General features: G+C 59.4%; 1 protein-coding gene across 2 annotated transcripts; it reads right to left on the bottom strand.

Annotated features, from left to right (window-relative positions):
- Positions 1-1,611: 1,611 nt before the first annotated feature.
- RGS19 (regulator of G protein signaling 19) lies at positions 1,612-16,957 on the bottom strand. 2 transcript variants are annotated; one of them, XM_084217700.1, is made up of 6 exons: positions 16,844-16,957; positions 5,788-5,924; positions 5,499-5,635; positions 4,020-4,094; positions 2,767-3,001; positions 1,612-2,212 (listed from the first exon to the last, which is right to left on the bottom strand). In XM_084217700.1, exons 3-6 carry the CDS (start codon positions 5,597-5,599, stop codon positions 2,024-2,026), a joined length of 600 nt encoding a protein of 199 aa, XP_084073826.1. In that variant the 5' UTR covers positions 5,600-5,635; positions 5,788-5,924; positions 16,844-16,957; the 3' UTR covers positions 1,612-2,023. The 2 variants fall into 2 exon arrangements, with proteins under 2 accessions (XP_084073826.1, XP_084073825.1); XM_084217699.1 differs by lacking the exon at positions 16,844-16,957 and adding an exon at positions 8,349-8,406.
- Positions 16,958-19,934: the final 2,977 nt, after the last annotated feature.

Genomic DNA, 19,934 nt, shown 5'->3' with positions numbered 1-19,934 from the left:
CTTGGGAGGGAGCAGTGTCCTCGCAGTGATGCTGAAAAAGCTTCAGGATCTAAAACCCACGCTGACCACAGCACTGGCTCGTGTGCTGGGAAAGGGAGCGAGCTCTTTACCAGTGCTTCTTCTTGCCTTTCTTCTTGTGTTCCTGTGAGGAGCGGAGCTGAGCTTGTGTTCAGCCTTCTGACAATCTTGAATTAGGTACCAAGAGTCCTGAGCAGGAGTTTGGGAAAAGTACCATGTCATTTTACAGTTCCATTTTCTGGGATAACACCAAGGAGGGCCAGGGAGGGGAAGCACACTGGATAAAGAGGTGTTTCAGAAGTAAAGATTTGCTTGTAAGGTGTTTAAAAGGGAGTGGGAGCAAGAGAAAAACTAGATTATCTCATGGCAGTGGGGTCTTCCCTGTGCTGAGACCTCTGTGTTGTGTGGAGGGGTTCTCACCCCCAGCCATGCTCTTGAACAGCTTCAGGGATGTTCAACCTCCAACCCTCAGGCTGGGGCCACATTTGAGAGTATTTCCCTTACTCACAGAATGAACCCAGAACTAAAACTTCCCCTGTGCAGGGTGGGGATGCTGTAAGGTTGCAGACTGGGGGAAAACCTGCCAATAATAACAAAACCAACATTCCTAATAAACCATTGCTGGTCTCTCTCAAAAATACATTTTCTTGAACTGTATTTCCAGCTTGGCAAAGAAAACTAAATTTACTGACATAATTTCCACACAGTCATGCCATGAGGAAGGAAGGAAACAAAAACAAAAAAAAAAAGCTGAAAGAATTGGTTTGTTTAAAAAATATGTTCAATAAAAAGCATTTTTTTTCTTTTGGAAGGGCTGAAGAGAGGAGGGGAAGGGATGGATAAATAAGAAACTGCTGTGGTGGATCAGGAGAAGCAAAGACTGGCAGCAAAACCCTTGTGTTGGCTTTGTTTCAGTGTGAAGGGCAGGGACAGACATGTTTTAATCCTGGATACTGAGCCTTCAGTACTGAGTCAGTATTCAGTAAATCATTCCTTGTGCTGTGCAAAAACATGGGAATTCTGTATCCTCCCCTGTGACACTTCCCATCCTGCATGATGGGAGCTCAGGTCCCTGCTCAGTGAGGGACCCAGGTAGATTCCTGGGCTTCTCCCTGCTGGCACAGCAGGCCTGGGCCGCCTGGGAGCTCTCTCATGCAGGCATCCTGGTGCCTGTGGGTTCTGCAGGAGGGCAAACAATGCCTGCTCAGGTGTTTTCCCCCTCTCTGAGGTCCATGAACCAAGGATGGAGGATGCTCTGGGTTTGGGGTGCCAGTGTGTGGTGTCCTGTGGCTGAAATAGTGCTGATGTGTCATGGGGACTGGCAGGGGAGGCAGCTGTAAGACATCTCCTGCCCAGCCCCCAGCACATCCCCACGGTCCCTTATGGCACCTCAGAGCTCTGCCCCCTGCACCACCAGGAACAGAAACAGCCTCTAGCATCACCCCCCTGCCCTGTGGGCCACCTCAAACAGCTGGAATCAGGTAAACCTGACAAGTTTTTATATGTACAGAGATGCTCGTCAACCCCCCTCCCGCACCTCAAGTCCCCCAGTAAAAGCCAACCAAAAGAGCATTTAAAATTAAAAAAAACAAACCCAAACCAACAACAGTCGACCTCCCCCCCACCTCAAAAAACCCCCAACCCAGTCCCCAACTGGGTCTCAGGTGGCAAATGGGGACGTGCCATGTCCCCAGGTGTGGTGGAGATGGGATAAAGTGACCTCTTCCAAACAGGGTGGGGGGACCAGGCCCTGGGTGCTGTCCTGTGCTCCCCCAGCTCACTCTGGCCAGCACTGGGGACAGGGCAGAGAATCAGTAGTATGAACTGGCTCAGGCTGTGTCCTGGGGACAGTCCTGCAGTGTGGCCCAGACACCGGGGTGACAGTTCATAGGTAAAAAGCTAAAAACTTGGTGAGGTCTGGCAAGGAGGGCGGCAGAGGGGAGGAGGCACTGACCGCCCCAGCCACCATGTCCCCACTGGTGTCCCCACGGCTTAGTGGGTGCCCTTAGGACTCTGAGGAGGAGTGGGAGACGGTCTGGAGCAGCGATTTGTAAATGGCAGAGTTCAGGAAGCGGGGATAGGAGTCTCTGTGCATCAGCGTGTAGATCTGGAGCTGTGCGTCGTCGAAGGTGTGCGAGGACGGCTCCTGCATCTTCCGGTTGATGACCTCCCGCACCCGCGAGTCCAGGCTCACCTGGGGGGCACGGAGAGAAGGTGGGGGGCTGGGGGACACCCAAGGACAAACCCCCGGCCCAGCACCCATCCCCGCATGCCCTCTCAAGGGAAATTGGGGAACAATGCAGCACCAGATGTGGGGAGCCCACAGTGTGCTCCATCCCAGAAGATACTGGCACTGGAGCCCTGGTGGCTGGGGCGGGTTGCAGCGAGGATGGGGATCTCTCTGGGTCCCCTCTGTGTTCCCCAGCTGGGCACAGGGAGGTGGGTTGGGGTGGTCCCGCCTTGGGTACCCCCACTCCGGGGATGCTGCAGGTCGGGATGCAGCATTTTCTCGGCCCACTGGTGCCCTCGTGAGGTCTCGGCCCCGCAGCACAATCCGGCCCGCAGTCCCACTGCCAGCAGCGTCCCGGGGGTTCTGGGGGGCTGGTTATCCCCTTCCCACCACCGTTACCCTGCCTAACTCATCCCCAAACTGTCACAGGGCTCTGGCAGCAGCTGGAACTGAGCCCTCTCCCTTAGAGCCCTCCCCATTTTAGCCTGAGCCCTCCCCTCAAAGGCTCTGCCTCCTACCTCCTTGGGAGAGAGGATGGAGATGTAATCCTCGTAGATCATCCTGGCCTTCTCGTCGATGGTGTGCTTGTTGCACTCGGTTTTGAGCTCCTCACATGCCAGCCAGAAGAGCATGTTCTCCTCGCTGTACTCAGTCCGCAAAAACTCCCGGAAGACGTTGCGCCCCGCCGGGCTCTTCATCAGCTTGTCGAAGGACTGTGCCCAGCCCTGCACCTCCTCCGGCGTGGGTTTGGCACTGACAGGTCCATGGCAAGGCAAGGGGATGGTGTTACAGCCAGCCAGAGATCCCGTTGTGTCCCTCCTGCTCATCCCTGATCCCACCCCGGATGAACTGTGCCCGACTGCATCCCTGGTGCTCATGAGGAGATGTTCCTGTTCAGGCTCTGGGGTGTGGAGCTTTCAGAGGTCACTCCTGGGCTCTGTCCTGGCTCTGCTCAGCCAGCCTGGAGTGTGGCCTTGCTTTGGGCTGGATTTCCCAAATTGGGATGTATTTTGGTGCTGGCTCTGCACAAGTCCCAACAGGAAGAAAAGCCCTTTTGTGGAGAGGCAGGTCTGAGCCAAGAGACTGACACAGGTCATGGGTCCATCACCCCTCTCAGCTGGGGAGGGAGAGAAGGGGGTGGAGAGGGAGGGAGGGAGGCTGTTTCCCAGCAAATGCTCAGCACCTGCTCAAGCAGGGCAGGTACATTCATTATCCATGGCTAATTAGCACATCTAACCCTAACCCAGCTGTTCCAGGCATGGCACAGAGCCCCCATGGCTGGGTGTGTCATACTTGTCACTCAGGGAATGGGTGCTCGGTGCCCAGCATTCCTGGAGTGGGTTGCTGGCCCATCCTGCTCCTCCCTGAGTGGATGTGGCCACTGTTGCTGCTTCCACTTCAGTGCTGAAACCCCCTGAGAATGGCCTGTCCCCTCCTCTCCTATGGCTGCAAGATGCTCTTGGCAGTGGGTCTAAATGGCAGAACGAGGTCCAAACCCTGCTGAGGCTTGTCTATGCCTCAGTTTCCCTTTGCAATGGGCCTGAGGGCAGAATCACAGTAGGATTCAGCCTGTGGCTCCAGATTCCCTGTTTTTTGGTGAGAACTGGGGATGAGCTGCTGGCTGGACACATCACCAGGAACCCCTGAGCTCTGGTGTGTACCCCAAGGGCAGAACACAGTCCTGGCTGCCATGGAGGGTGGCACAGGGGACAGTGCCATAGTGTGCCATGCTGTGGTTGTCCCCAGCCCACTGCACTGGCCCTCCACTCACCACGCTTCACAGTTTGGGATGCTCTCCAGTTTGGTCTCCCGGGATGCCCTCCATGCTCGCTCTCGGTCCTCGTTCCTAACAGGGAGACAGAAAGGTAGTCAGGGGCATTGGGGGATACATGCAGACCCCACCTTGACCCCTGACCACTGAATCTCCTCCGTGGGCACCAGCAACCCCCAGCCATGCCTTACTCTCACCCACTGCCCTGGTAGCCCCCTGGTTCCCTCAGCAGTTTTGCTGTCACCATGTGAGCGTGTCCCTGTGCTGTCCCTGTGCTCAGGGGCTACTGTGGCTCTGGTCCTGCTCCACCACTCGGGCTGTGTGCCAGGGCCATGTGCCAGGGCCATGTGCCAGGACTGAGCTGAGCTGGAGTGGCCACAGCAGCCGGCAGAGGTCAGTGCTGGACCAGCCCAAGGCGAAGCTGATGTGTTCACACCAATTGTGATCTGTTGTGTCACGAAAAAATCACCAAGAAATAAACAAGTGTTTACTGGTAATGTGCCAGCACCGGTCCAGCCTGGAGGCAGATAGTGGGACAGAGGTGCTGGGGCTTGGGGAAGTGGTGTTCCCTGTCCCTTGTCCCCTTGTCCCTGGGGGTGCTGGTGGCACAAGTGGAGAGCAGCCATCAGCCAACTTCCCCTGGGCCTGTGAATTTCGGTGCCCAGCACTGACCGCAGCCCTTCCTGCTTGCGACACTGTCCTCACTGCTCACACAGGACTGGCTGTGCAAACCTCTGCCCCAGCGTGGGCAGCTGGGGTGGCCAAAGCTCTGGGCATGTCCCTGCCTGTGCCACCCCCAGGGCTTGCTGCCTGCCAGGCCTGAGCCCCACTCAGCAACCAGCCCTGCCTGCTCCTGGAACAGGATACAGGAGGGATAGCTGTCCCATCTCTGGGATTTCTGCTCCCTCTCTGCTCACAGGCTCTTGCAGAAATGAAGGACAGACACAGGGAATGCCACCAAGCCTAGGGCAGTGTCTAGGAGGGAGATGCACAAGACTCAGCTCCAGGGTTTTTTACTCCTCCAAGCTCGCTGCTCTTGGTGGCTGTAAAGACCAAAGCTGCTGCAAAGCTGGAGTCATCAGCAATCTCTGAATGAGCAGATGCTGAGGAGGAAGAGCAGATGGGCTCTCCAAAATCTGGGCTATCCAGAGAATAAGGAGCTGGAGATCCTTAGTAAGGACAGGAGATGCAGATGGAGGCAAGCAGCTGCTTCCATGCTTGGCTTTGGGCAGTGCTAGGAGGGCAGGGACTCTGTGTCCACTGCTCCAAAGCAGAGCTTCCCGGAGGGCTCACATGGATGGGGCCATCAGGGCAGCACTGGGGAGTCTCTCTGTGTATTCCAAGAGATTTGTCTCATGAACAGGAATCACAGTGCACCCAGCACTCTATGACCTGCCCTGCCTATGGGATGGCGAGGTAGGTGGGTGGGTGATACTCAGCGGGCCTGCAGGAGCCAGGGCAGGGGGCAGTGGGACGTACCAGGAGCAGCTGCAGCAGCAGCACCAGCAGAAGCAGCAGGCGTTGGGGCGGTGGTTGCTGGCGGGTTGCACCGTTGTCGGAGAAGTCTCATGCCGGGACATCGGAAGGAGTGACTCTGTGGACGCGGGTCCTGCGTACTGCAAGGTGGAGAGGCTCAGGGAGCTGCCAGTGATCAAACCCCACCTGTGCAAGCCCACAGAAACAGAGGAGCAGCCCCTGTGCAGTGACTTGCTGTAATTTAGTTTTGGCTCCTGCCTGCCACCCCGGCCCCCGGCCGGTCACGCCTCACCTGTGTCCCAGCCTCATACACGGCGGACGGCGTTGGCTCGTGTTTCAGGGGCTGTTCTGCCGCTCTCAGCTCCTCCCAGCCCGCGGGTGAGCTGTGAGACCCCCTGGCTACTGTCCCTGCCGCCTCCTGGATGGAGCCTGTGGGGAGGGAGAGAAGTGGCACCACGTTACTGCACAGAACCCCCGGCTTCGAGCGGCTCCGGGGGCAGCTCTGTGCTGGGGAAAGCCCTGGGCAGGTGGCAAGCGAGGGCAGGGCAGCAGGCAGAAAGTGCAAGAAAAGGAAGTGAGAAGGAAAGTAGAAGAGGAAATGCATTGGGACATGCTCTGTCAGCCCCTTGCTTTGCCTGGGATCCCATCCCACACTCTGGGGACACTGTGGGGCTCACTGCAGGCAGCAGTGGGGCTTGGCAGGGTGAGGGGCTCAGTGCTGGCCCTGCACACCCCTGGCCATGCCCTGTGCCATGAGGAAGAGTGGATGAAATCCCTGGTGTCTTCAGGCACGGCATGGGAAAGTCAGAGCTGCTCCAGAGCATCATGTGGAAGGAAACAGGGTGGTGGTGCTGAGTTTTCACAGCTCCTGGCACTAAAACAAACCTTGTCCCAGGCCACCTGCCAGTCCCTGCCTGCACCACTGGCTCAGCCTGGAGCAGGGATGCTCCTGGGTGCTGGGCTCAGCATGGGCCCATGCTGTGGTCAGGCCACAGCTGGCTCTACCTCCCTGTGCCTTGCCAAGGGTGATGGGCAGCAATCCTGGTCCTTCCCCTGCCAGAAGGAAGGAAGAGGAGCAGAGGCAACAGGCAGGGAGAGCCCCTGGAGATCTCAGCCTCAGCATCCCCACCTTGAGCAGCCCCAGGCCTCGTCTGAGTCTTGCTGCCACTCAGCAAGGGGACAGAGCAAGGCTGTGGGATGCAGCTGGGGACACAGCTGTCCCCAGAGCTCTCCATGAGCCCTGGGGTAGAGCCCCCCTGTTCCCAGCACAGCCATCACCCAGCAGTGCTTTCCTGGGCCCCCAGAAACCCTCCCACAGTCCCAGTGCTCCCACAGGAATGAAAAAGGAGAGAGTCTGTGTTTCACTCCCAATTGTCCCTATTTATAGCCCGAAGTGCTGGCAGGATGGCTGTGACCTTGTCACCCGGCTCAGCAGCAGCTCTGCTCCCTCTCACACCGTGCTGCCTTTGGGTCCACTTAACCCCCCACTTTTTCCCTTTCCTTTGCCTCCCCTGGCCCAATCGTCTTCCACTCCCAGCACCCTTCTTCCCACTGCCCACCTACATCTCACTGCTCATCCCATGGCACCCAGCACTGCCAGGGGCTGCAGCACCAACAGGAACTGGGGTTGAGGCTGTGGGAATGGAGTGAGCAGGACAACCTGAGGACTGGGAACACCCAGCTCCCTCCCAGCTCAGCCTGGATCTGCCACAGCCCCGGCTATGGAATGGTTGGATTGAGGGTGACTGAGGGACTGGGATGTGGGGACAGTGTGTGGCTTTGCTCTCTGGGGACATCCAGGTACTTCATTTTGCTCGCTGGCCAGGGCTGACCCCCAAGTGGCTGAGCCAACACACCCTGGAGAGGCAGAAGGAGGGAGTGGCATCCCCTGGCAGGAGCACCCCCTTCCCATGCCAGAGGGTGTGCTCAGCACCCAGCCAGGAGCAGGATCAGGTCACTGCCCACCCTGGGTGCTGTGGGACACACCCAGGGCCATTCTGGAGGAGCATGCAGTGCCATGGGGAACAGGGAGAAAGGAACTGTGGGCCTGCACAGGGACCACAGGGACCTCGTCTGATGGCAGCAGGAGGTGCTGCTGCTGTTGGCACCAAAAGGCAATGCCAGCACACTCTGATGGACACTGCCATCATGGTCTGGATTTGCAGGGATGATTTCCCAGCACCCTTTAATGCCCTTGCCACCCCCACCTCCCCACGCTGGCAGGCACTGGGCGCCGTGGGGCTGTCACCAGCTGCCCCAGTGCCAGGCCTCCCCGCAGGGCTGCTGGGGCTGGCGGATAGGGAAGTGCCGGAGGGAAGGCGAGGGCGTGCGCTCGAGGCTGCAGAAAGAGGAAGGATGACAAAAAGGGGACATTTCCCCACAGAGAGAAGAGGCACCCCAGAAGCCACCCTCCCTGAGCTCCCCAAGCCCCCTGTGAGTCTGGGAGTCCCCGTGTGCCGCGTGTCCCTGGGCTGTGCCAGGTGGCATCACACGCCTGTGATGTCCCCAAGATGTCTGGTGCTGTCCTCTTGCCAAATGGAGCGGGGACCCTCCATGCACCCAGACAAGATGAGCTCTCCCCAAAATGACTTTCAAAGGGGAACCTCCCCTTGTAGCAGGCCTTGCTGAGATGTTGGCCCCATCCCATACACCTGCATATGAAGCTCCCTGTGCCCTGCTCACCCTGGGCAAAGCAGCCTCCCCCAGTTCTGCAGCATGGGGCACAAATCAGCACCCACCTCAGTGCAGGGGCACTCCCAGCACAACCTGTGCTGCCCCCCGACGTGCCCACGTGTGCCGTGGGTGCTGGGAGGACTGGGGGGTGTGGGGGCAGCTCTTGTGGTGTGTCCATACCTGCAGCCTGGGCATGGCACCAGCCAGGGTGACCCCGGCTGGCTCAGGGGGTGCGCGGCATCGCCAGGACCGCCGGCTCTGCGGGCAGGGAGGTGGGGAGAAAAGAAGAGAGAAAGAGAAAAGAAAAGCGGCTGAACACATCCTCTCACAGGAAAGGGAGTGGTAAGGGAAGTGGCAAACTCAACCGAAGAGTTCAGGCCTTTTTTGGGAAAGCCCCAGCCCGGCCCAGACGCTCTCCTTGCCGCTCCATCACGGGGCCAGCTGCCCCATCCAGGGGCACAGTGGGTCCCACCAGGGGCTGAGCCAGGTCAGCCTCCTGCCTCCCAGGAGGGCTGGATCCATGCAAGCACGAGGGCTACCAAGATGGGGTTCCCCAGCCAGGACTGGCACTGATGGCAGCTTCTCGGAAATAGCCCGGGCACGCCGGTGCTGGAACAACCCCGTGGCCGAGGAAGCCGCTCTGCCGAGAGTGACAGGCAGGATGTGTCCCCAGGGTGCGCGCAGGCTGCACCGAGGTCCTCGGTGACCAGCCGAGGCCACTTCAAAGCGACAGTGCTTTCTGCCACGCTGTGCTTCCGATGTCCCCGGGCTTCCAGCACTGCCCGCAGGGCACAGACACCGGCAGCGAGGTGGGCAGTGCGGGAAGGGGGCCGTGCGGAGGGTGGGCTGAGTCAGAGCCGCCGGCGGTGCCTCCCGGCAGCATCGTCCGTGCGAGGTGGGATGTGCCAGCCTGATGCACAGAGCGCAGCCCTGCTCCCTCGGCCAAGAGTGACTCACAAACAAAGTTGTTTGATTTTTTTCCTCTTCAGGAAAAATAGAAACAGAAGAGAGGGAGAGAGAGAAATCAGCCGCCAACCCCTGTTTTCTTGATTAAATTCACCCTCGGCACTGCTGTGGGCGGAGGAGCCTCCAGCCCACAAGCGACCAACACCGCTTGTGGTCTCTGCTGGTGGCTGCCCCTCGGTGGCACGGTCTCACCGCAGGTGAAAAAGGGCAGAAGGGGAGAAAGAGGGAGGAGGGATGCTGGCAGCCACCCCGCTCCCCCGGGGCAGCGCCATGTGCCTGTTATCGGCTCATCCCAGCGCCCGGCTCAGCGCCGCCGCTTCCCTCGCCTTCCCCGGACACGAGTTATCACCTCCCCTCCTCCCGAGCCCGCACGCCCGGCACCCAAAACCCAACGCGGTTGTGCTGCTGCTGTCCCCAGCGCCACTCCATCCGGACGGAAACCTTGCCGTCACCCAAAAGCCACCACCGGCTACGGCAGCTCCTTCCTCTGCCGTCACCCCCTGGCACTCCAGGGGCTCAGCCGAGCTCCGCTTCTCTGGGCACCTGAACCTCATTTATTTCCCGGATGGTTTTCCAGGATTCCCTTTGCTGTTACAAGGCAGGGAGAGAGCTGGGGCTGTCAGGATGCAGCCACGCTCCCACAGCCTCTGGCACCCCCAGCTCACAGGCACCAAGAGTATTTTTATTCTCTGGCCACCTCTTGTCACTCTCCAGCCCAGGAAGGACCTTCCCTTCGTATTTCATGGGTCAAAACCGGGACAGCAGCTTTGCTGCTCATCACAGAACCCTGCAGGGTGGGGGGCAATGAACAAACCCCCACTGGCATGGGGACACCATCCCTGTCCGAGTCCCTGTCATAGTCCAGTGATGCCTCAGCCAGGAGCAGCACCGGATCTGAGCCCTCTCCGTGCCTCGGAGGAGCTGCAAACACCCATCACCTGCTAGACCAGCCGCGCTGGATCAGCACAAGGAGCGCTTGGCAGCCCTGGCTGCCGGCGTGCTGCTGGATTCTCCAGTGTCTAATAAGGGCTCAGCACAGCCTGCAGCTTCCCCACCCCCTCCCTGGCATTCTCCCAGGAGGTCCCAGCACCTCTGATCTCTGCCAAATTTGGCTGGAACCAGCCACTGAGTGCAACCAGAGGCGAGGCAGCCCAGCAGGCAGCTGGGGTGGGTGGCAGGGGGCTGTCACCCCCCGGGACCCCTCTGCCGGGGTTACCCCACGGTAACCGCCGAGGCACGGCCGCCGAGCCCCACAGCTGCCTCCCGCCCCCGCAGCCTGTCCCAGCCACCTGCCAGCAGCACAGGAAGTTTTAGGAGTTATTTTTAGACTCGGTTTTCAATCCCCCCCCACCCCCCTTAGCAATCTTTTAGAAAAAGATTAAAGAGGTTGAGGGCTTGAGCCCCCTGGCTCTGCGGGATGCGGCTGGGCTGGCCCTAATCGTACCAGCACAGAGGTGCCAGGGATCCCTGGCAGTGGCTGGGTGGGCTCTGCTGGGATGAAGGTGTGGTTGTGCCCATGTGGCTGCACCCTGCCGTGTCCTCGCTGCCCTGCGAGCCCACAGCACTGATAAGGAGCCCGCGGCACTGATAACGTCGCAGATGTGCCCGCACACGTGGCTGAGGCAGTGGTGGCCAGCAGGATACCTTTGGGGAGATCCTCTGCCCTGCAGTGATTCCTCTGCCATTCCCAGAGGCTGGAAAGGCAAATCCTGCAGATGGGAACTGTGAGATGCTTCAGTGTGTCCGAACACCTCCCCAGTCCTTAACACCATGAGAGCTGACAGCCCCTCTCCTGCCAGCATGAGGATGATGCTAGGGTCCTTCTCCAGACCAGCCACCTCCTCTGCTCCCAGTGTATTTCTGCTTGAGCATCCCCCAAGCTGAATCCCACCAAAAGCCCTCCCAAAAGGACCACATGAACCTATCCAGCACCTGCTGGGAAGAGGAGAACAGACCCATGGCTCTGTCCTGGCACCATGGCTGCTGGGCAGCAGGACAGGCACAGCACTGCCAGCACCCACCCCCTGACCCTGAAACACTGGAACAGAGTCAATTATTTTATAGCATAAGAATAGCCCCAATCCAATCAGCTGGGGGATTTAGTAAGGCAAGCCCTGACAATTATGTTTCTACTACCAGAGGTGTTGTGGCCTTAGGGCAGGTGCCTGTTCTGCCCTCGGTAATGATCCATGGGAAAGGAGAAGACAGATCAGTGATCAATACACAGCAGGGGCTAAATGGATGGAGGAGTCTGCTGGCTGATGGAGGGAAGATCAGAGGAAAGGGAGGGATGTGGCACTGGCATGGCCAGGGGAAGAGCTCAGCTGGGCGGGTGGTGGGGTGCTCCTTGTTCACAGCAAGCTGCCAGGCCCCTGGGACCACAGGACAGTGTAATCTGAGGGATGAAGAGGGGCATCTTTCAAGGAAATGAGGAACCAGACAGAGAGCCAAGGTAGGACTGGGATGAAAATGAAGAACACTGCATCACAGGGCAATGCTGGATCAAAGGGCTGGCTTAGCACAGCTCTCAGAGCTCCCAGCACAGCTGAGGGATGATTCTTCCCCCAGCCCCAGCACAAGACCAAACCCCACTGGCTGCATGCAGAGCCCTGCATGGGAGGCACCAGGAGGTGCAGGAGGAGGTTTGGGAGCTGTGCTGGCACGGGCAGGAGGTGAGTGTGACCACGCTGAGGACAGGTCTGGCCCTGCTCTCCAGCCACACTTCCTGCCCAACGCATGGCCCCACATGGCATTGATGTGGTCAGGGCAGGGCAGAGCCTGCCTCAACCAGCAGTGGGACCAGCCAGGCCAGGGCCACACCAGCAGCTGGGGACAGCTGGGGACAATGGGAGCACGTCCCAAATGCTGCACCCAGGGGCATTTGCCCACCGTGGTTTATTCAGTTGTGGGTGCTGCTGCCTGCACACTGCCAGCCCTGAGAGATGCCTTTGGAGCCTGGCTTCAGGCAGATGTCACTTTGTGCTGCTGGGGACGTGTACCAGGGCTGGGACTACAGCTTTCAGAGCTGCCTGTCACTTACACCAGCAAAACTTCCTCCCACATCAGACTTCAGTCCTGCATTAAAACACTGAGGGAGTGAGGAATGAGCCCCCCAGGACTCATCCTGCAGGCAAACACCCCAGGAAAGGGGGATCTGCTGGCCCAATGCCCTGCCCAAGTTCTGGAGAATCCCAAGGGTCACAGGTGACCCCTGTGGTGTGATCATGGTGCCAGGGCAGCAGGGAGGCTCTGCCCTGCCCCAGCCACCAGAAGGGATCAGGGTGAGCAATTCTTGTCCTCCAAACCCACCTGCCCTGGTGATTTAAACCCCAACCTAAGGGGAAGATTGATGGTGGTGGGGTTCCATCAGCCCAGGGAGGAGCTGGCAGTGTGGGGAGGAAGGAAGCACTGTCACCCTGTGTGGCCCCATGCCCTGGGACACTGTCTGGCAGTGCAGCTGCTCATCCCCCTGCTGCCAGACAGGGCAGGCACAGGGGTGCAGGACCCCGGCCATGGCGGGTGCCCCTTTCAGGCATTCTGGGCTCAGATGGTGGGCCTTGCAGGTCATCTCAGTGAGACCCTGATTTGACAGGCCACGGTGATGCCCTTTGCTGAGCCCCCAGGGTGCTGCAGGGTGCCGGTCCCATCAGAGCACACGAGCTGCTGTCACATTCCTGCAGCCTCAAATCTGCTTTGCCAGCTCTCTCCTCCTGGTGAAACCCACACCAGGCTCTCAGGCAGCATCTTCCCTTGGTTTTTGTTGGGTGTTTTCCAGTCTAGCCTGAAGCTTTCTGCCCACTAATGCCAATATGTACCTGTTTGTTCTTCTCCTGCCCTTTGCCCTGGAACGCTGCTTGGGCATTCGCCTTCTGTCGAGGAAGCTACAGCCCTGCTTGGGTTAAACCTGCAGGAGGGGGAGCAACTGAAAAACCCAAACCTTTACCCCAAACCCTTTTGCTGACCCCCTTGAGGCTGAACCAGCAGTGCTTCCAGCACTGGGAGTGGGCTGCCAGTGCACCCAGAGCCTGTCCCCTGCACGGAGGCACAGCCGCGCACAGGAATGCCGCGAGCCCCGCTCTGCCGTGCCCATCCCGCTGCTGCCCTGGAGGCTTTGCAGCATTTCTGCCTCCAGAGTGGGCAAGTGCTGACAAGTGAGTGTGGAGTGTGGCAAACCTGGGCCCCCAAGCCCAGCGTGTCTCCACAGCTGGAGCAAAGAGCCCTCAAAAGGTCAACCGAGGCTGGTTCCAAGTGCTTGGAGAACTGGAAGGGCAGCTTGCTCTAAAACTCGACCATGCATTTCCCTGCTGTCAGGAAACCCCCTTTTTTCCATGTCTAAGATGAATGGCGAAGCTGAACCCCAAAGAACTTTGTTGTTGTTTTCATTGCTGCTCCACCCTTCTGCTGGTTAAATTTTGCTCTCACGAAATGGCCAAGGGCAGGAGGTTTTGCAGGATGGGTGAGTGGCAGAGTACTCCCTGCCTCTCCTGGTACACTCACCCAGAATGACTGAGGTCCCATGGACCCAGAGGAGATGATGGGATGGGCTGAGGCATCACCTTCCATGCCCTGCACAGTGTCTGGGGAGGGGGAAAATCACAGGCAGGAGGTTTCTGTTACTGGTCTGCTCCTAAGAAGGAGCCCAGTGGATTTCCAGCCAAAAATAACAGAAATAAAATAATTCTCCATGCTCCCAGGGAGCGCTTTCGCAGAAGGGTGAAAGGTTGATCAAAACTCTGGGGCTGCTGCCTTGTTTTATACGGTGCTCAGGATCTGGATGGAGCCAGGATTCTGCCTTCTCTAGTTTTACCCCAAAGCCACCAGCTCCTGAGTCTCCAGGTCCTGAGGAAGGCTGGCAGCTGCACAGGGAACTCACCCCAGGGCTTGTGAACCAGCACAGCCAATGGCTCCTGCAGAGCATGCACAGCTGGATTTAAGATGTTTGATCCCTGTGAGAAGTTCTGGATGTCCTGAAACCCGTGGGAGCAGAGGGGAGAGCTGGCCAGTGGTGTTACTGGAGTCACCATCACACCCTTTGGATGGCCAGGGCAGTGAGGATTCAGGATTTTCTGCAGGTCACCCTCCCTGTGCTGCATGGGGTAACCCATGGAGTGGCAGCTGGGAAAGGAAAAGGGCTGGCTGAGCCCAGCAGTGATGGGAATGAGCTGGAGGAGGCTTGAGTGGCGCTGGTGCAGGATGGGCAGTGAAGAGGGAGATGCTGGGGCCAGATGCCCGTTCCCTGAGCCACCAGAGCTGGGGCAGTGATGGCACCACAGAGCTGCTTCCCCTCTGTGACAGGGTGTTTGCAGTCCCTGTGAGTTCAGCTCCTTCCGCTCTCACACCACGGAGGATGTCGGACACTTCCCTCTCCTGTCCTCCCCACAGGTGAAACCCAGGTTGTGACACGTGGTGGGGGTGTAAAAAATCACTGATAAGGTCCAGGATCTTTTCTTCTCCCCAGAATGAGTAACAACTATGAAATGAAGTATAAAACCAGCTGGATTTAGACCCCCCCTCTCTGAACAGCTTCTGTAATGGAAATGCAGAGAGGGATGTGCAGATGAATAAGGAACTGAGCAATAGGAAGTCTCGGGTGAAGGCCGTGGGCACCAGATCACTCAGAACCTGTTGATATTCCAGGCAAGGGCCCACTGCTGAATGCTGGGAGTGTGGCATGGCAGGGGGGTGCCTGCTGGCCTTGCTGTGCCCTGCCTGCCCTTTTTTGGGGTGCTCAGGCATGGCCAGGGGTTGGTGCATGAACTGATCTGAGGAGCAGGAGGAGCTGGGGGGGAAAGGCAGAGTGGCACTTACCTCCTCATGAGCTTTCCAAAATTATTTTTATCCAGAGGATAAAAATTTGGGAAAAAAAAAAAAAGAGGAAGAGCCTCAGCAGCTCAAGCTCATGCTCTGCAGAGGTTGAGGAGTGACACAGTGGCTGCTTTGCTACTCCTGACCTGTTGCTCACAGGGAAGAGCTCTGAGCACTGAGCTCACCCACTCACTTCACATCAGCCCAGCTGAAACCCAGGTCCAGCCTAAAAGCAAAGACTAGAACCGAAGCTCAGCCGAGATGGGAGAGGATGCACTTCAGGAGATGGCTGAGATGGGCTGCTCCAGCACCTTGGGCACACTCAGAACCAACAACCCTGCCAAGGTGTTTTTCTCCCTTACCCTTTCCGGGTTTCATTTGAATTATTTATCTGCCTTCTTTTCTTAAATAATAATATCAAAATGGGTGCCTGCACCCTGACTGAGATATATTCCTGTCACTAAACTCCTGCTTCTCCACTACAATCCTGCGAGGTGGAGGATGTTTAATTGCTGAAGAGCATGACTGTATTTTGATCAGTGGCTTGAGTCATTTGTGGGGAAGGGCTGACGCGGAGCAGCTAAAATCCTTGTAGGGAAGTCTGATGTGGCGCTCTCCCTTGGGAGATACTCTGAAATATGTGCCCACTGGGGTGACCCGTTTTCCCAAAGAAAACGCCGTGCACCAGGCCAGCAAATGCCACAGCTCCGCTCACCCAGCGTGACACAGGATGAGCATCTCCACTGACGGGGATGGAGACGCATCCAGAGGGGAATGAACTCCCCTCGCAGCAGGGGAATCCCTCCCACTCGCTTCACACGTTTTGTTTAGTTTCTTAAATAAGGCCATGGACCCGTGCCAGAGCAGCCTGATGGAAGCAGCGGGGAGAGGGAGCTTCCCGGGGAGCCTCTGGGTGCCGGGGGACGCGCGGTGCCCCGCACACGGCACGGGGGCCGCGCTGGCCCTCTCCATCCCTTGGCCACCGAGTCCCAGCGCCAAGTGGCGGCATGCCGCGACGCCGTGCACGTGATGGGCTCGTGTTGGGCGACCGTCTCATGTCACGTCCCTTCGGGGGACATGACACCACCGAGGCGGGTCCTTCAGCCAGCCCTCGGCCGTGCCGCCGCTGGAGAACCCCGCGGAGACCGCAGCTCGAGGCTGCCCTGACCTCAGGCAACCTTCCGAGCCCCGGCGCTCCCCGAGCCCCGGCTCAGGGCTGCCCATCGCCCGGGCGAGGCTCGGCACCCTCCGCACGGTGCCCGGGGAGCCGCACGGGCAGGAAGCTCTGCCCGGCCGAGCCGCTGCGTGGATGCTCCGGCACCGCCCTGGCACCCACCTGTGGGTGCAGAAGAGCCGGGGAGGCCTCCGGGGGGATCCTCCCTGCAACCCCCGCCCCGGGCTGGGCAAACCCCGGCGCAGCCGGCCCTGCGGCTGGAGGGTGCCCCCCTCCTTCCCCCTCTCCATCCTCCTCCTCCTCCTGGCAGGAGCCCTGCCCTCCCCTGGGGGGATGCGGCGGGGAGTTCCCCCTCCCTGCTCGGTGCTCGGGGTCCCCCCGCCCCGCCGGCCGGTCCCCACGGAGCATCCCCCCGCCCCAGCGCTCGCACATGGGGCCGGTGACAGGCGGCAGCCGGACACACGGACGCACGGACAGACAGGCACGGGCAGGGCTCTCCATCCTCCGCGGGGTTCGGCGCGTGTGGGGGGAGCGGTGCAGGAGGGAGGATGCTCGGGGCAGGGGTCCATGCAGGGGGAGCGTGCGGAGGGGCTGGGGGAGGGAGAGGGGGTGGGCAAAGCGGGGTCCGCCGGGGGAGCGGGGCTGGGCTGGGCAGCGGGCGAGGGAGGGGGCGATGGGCGCGCGTCCCCCCCACCCGCGGCAGCCCCCGGCCGGGGCGCGGGGTACTCACGGGCCGGGCATCCGCGCCGCCGCCGCCGCCCCCGGCCGCCGCCGCTGCGCTGCCGCCGGGCTGGGCACCGGAGGGAGAGGGAGCGGCAGCGGGAGCCGAGCGGCGGCGGCGGCACTGCGCAGGCTCCGGCCCGGCCCCGCCGGCCACTTCCGAAAGCGATTGCAGCCCTGGCACTTCCTCACGGCACACACACGCACACTCGCACACAGACACTCACCCGCACCACCCACGGCCCCGGCCCCCTGCCCCCAGCGCCAGCACCGGGCACCCACTGCTGTGCCCAGCACCAGCATCACAGAACCGGCACTGGTACCCAGTACCAGCACCCCGCACTCAGTACCAGCCCCCTGTACCAGCGCCCAGTGTCAAATACTGGCACACAGGAGAAGCACCGTGCTCCCACTATTGATAACCATTACTAGCACTCGGTACAGTACCGGTACCATGCACCCACCACTGGCACCCAGCACCGGCATCACCCACCCAGCACTGGCTCCCAGTACTCACACCCTGCACCCTGTACTTACACCCTGCATCAGCATCGTGCACCCAATACTGGCACCCTGCGCCAACACTGGGGATCCCCTCTGCCCCTCTGGGGTGCTCTCCCATCCCCAGGGGATGGGGAAGGGCTGTCTGTGAGGCTTCCCCCAGACTGCTTCCCACCTAAGGCTCCCTGCCCAGGAGTGGCTTTCCCTGTGTCAGTGGTTTCTCTGCTGTTTTTTTTTTTTTCCTCAAAAGTGGGGATTATACATCACTAAAAATAAAAGGTGATAAAACTTTGGGAGAGAAAGGAGGCATAAAAATTTCATGATCTTGCCAGCCAGGGAAATTATCCCACTTTATTATTTAAAACCTCATTAAAAACCATTTCCCTGGGAGAGACAATGATCAAACCGCCATCTATTTCAATCCTCGAGACGTGCACTCGGCGACGTGGGGGACGTGTTTAAAATAGGCCCCAAATGTGACTCCTGCAGTGAAAACTCCACCCTGACCCCCGCCCATGCGAGCAGCATCTCTGAGCTGAATCCCTCTGCCTCTGCACTGGGGGATCAGACAGACCCAAAGTGCCTCCCACATTTTCAGTCCAGCACTCTGGATTTTCCTCTTTTCACCCATCCAGCTCACGACAGTGGGATGTCCACAACCCTCACCCAGGGGGGACCTGCCCCAGGAGCTCTGCAGAAAAAACAGGGTCCTTCCTTCCTCTGACTGCAACTTGTGCAAATCTTCGGAGCAGCTCCAGTGTGGAGTTGTGACTGCCAGGCTGCTCCCTCCTGCTGTGTGACCGGGCCACCAGCCCTCACGATTTTCTTTAGCAATTCATTTAACTGGAAGCTCACAAATGCCCATAAAGTCTCCCACGTCTTCAGGAGCTGCTTTGTAGCGTGTCTTTGGGATTTTTAGAAATTTCCACCAACATTTTTCTCATCCCTGGAATTGTTCAAGGCCAGGTTGGACGGGGCTTGGAGCAACCTGGTCTACTGGAAGGTGTCCCTGCCCATGGCAGGAGGCTGGAATGAGATGGGCTTTAAGGTCTCTTCCAGTCCATGCCATTCCAGGATTCTATGATTTGGGCATATGATTTCTTGTGAGTCTCCATCCAGTCTGTCCCTTCAGATGATGAGGACAAATCACATTTTTTTTTAAAAAGTGTATGTTGTGAGGAAATGCTTGGAGCTTCCAAACCCCCTGCACCGTGGGGCTGGCAGTGAACAGCCTGACTCGCACCCCTGGCTGCCCAGGGTGCAGCAGCTCGGCCTCGCACCTTTTCCAACAATCGGAAACGCTGCCATCGATAGCCAGGAACACTGCTGGGGCTGGAAAGCTGCTTTCCCCCCGTGCCAGCCTGGCGTGCTCCCGGGGAAGGACTGGCGGCATCCTGCCGCGCCCAGAGGCACCGGCGGAGAGAGCGGCATCCTCGGTGGAGCCGTGTCGGTGGCGAACGGTGGCAGCCGGGGGCGGAGGCTCTGCCCGGACCTCACGGTGCCGGTGCCCCCGGGGCCGTTCCCGCACCGGAGCCGTCCCGGCCGTGCCAGCCCCGCGGCCGCCGCTGCAGTAGCGGGACCTGCCCGCAGGTGCCGCCCGACTCCGCCGGGAGCGGCGGCTGGGGGGGCCCGGGAGCCCGGCAGGTCCCGGTGGTTCATTCGGGCATCCCCAGGAGCCCGGCAGATCCCGGTGGTTCATTCGGGCATCCCCGGGAGCCCGGCAGGTCCCGGTGGTTCATTCGGGCATCCCCGGCGACTCGGGGGTCCCCGTGGCTCGGTGGGGCGGGGGTTCCCGGCCCACGGCGGGGCTCTGGCGGCTCCCTGTCCCCGCCGATCGCGGGGAGAAGGAGCTTGTGCGGAGCGGGGAGCGGGGAGCGGACCCACTGCAGCGCCCCAGGAGCGCGGGGCAGCCGCGCACCATCCCGGGAGCTGCTGCCGGTTCCTCGGTACCCGACGGACACATCGGAAGGAGTCCGGGTAGCAAGAGCTGGGCACTCCATCCGTGTTTCCCCTAATTTTCTGCTGGTGTTGCTAAGTAGGCTCAGACTGGGCCAGCAGGACCAGCAGGACCAGCAGGACAGCGACTGCCCTCCCTGTGCTGGCAACTGCTGAGGTCACACCTCAAAACCGGTGTTTGGGTGAAAAGGTGACATTGAGGGGCTGGAGGTGTCCACAGAAGGGAATGGAGCTGGGGAAGGGCCTGGAATACAAGGAGCTGTTGAAGGAGCTGAGAGGCTTCATGCTGGAGAGAAGGAGGCTCAGGAAGGACCTTCTCACTCTCTACATCTGCCTGAAAGGAGATTGTAGCCAGATGGGGGTTGATCTCTTCTCCCAGGGGACAAGTAACTGGACAAGAGGAAATAGCCTCAAGTTGCACCATGGGAGGTTTAGGTTGGATATAAGGGAAAATTTCTTCCAGAAAAGGTCGTTCAGCATTGGACAAGCTGCCCAGGGCAGTGGTGGAGTCACCATCCCTGAAGGAATTTAAAAGCCTGCTGGATGTGGCACTTGGTGACATGGTTTAGTGGTGGGCTTGGCAGCCATGGGGTAATGGTTGGACTTGATCATCTTTTCCAACCCAAACAATTCTGTTTCATTCT

The sequence above is a fragment of the Fringilla coelebs genome (genome assembly GCF_963513975.1).
Source record: "Fringilla coelebs genome assembly, chromosome: 18".
Classification (NCBI taxonomy): domain Eukaryota; kingdom Metazoa; phylum Chordata; class Aves; order Passeriformes; family Fringillidae; genus Fringilla; species Fringilla coelebs.
This window is presented reverse-complemented; position numbering and strand designations above follow the sequence as displayed.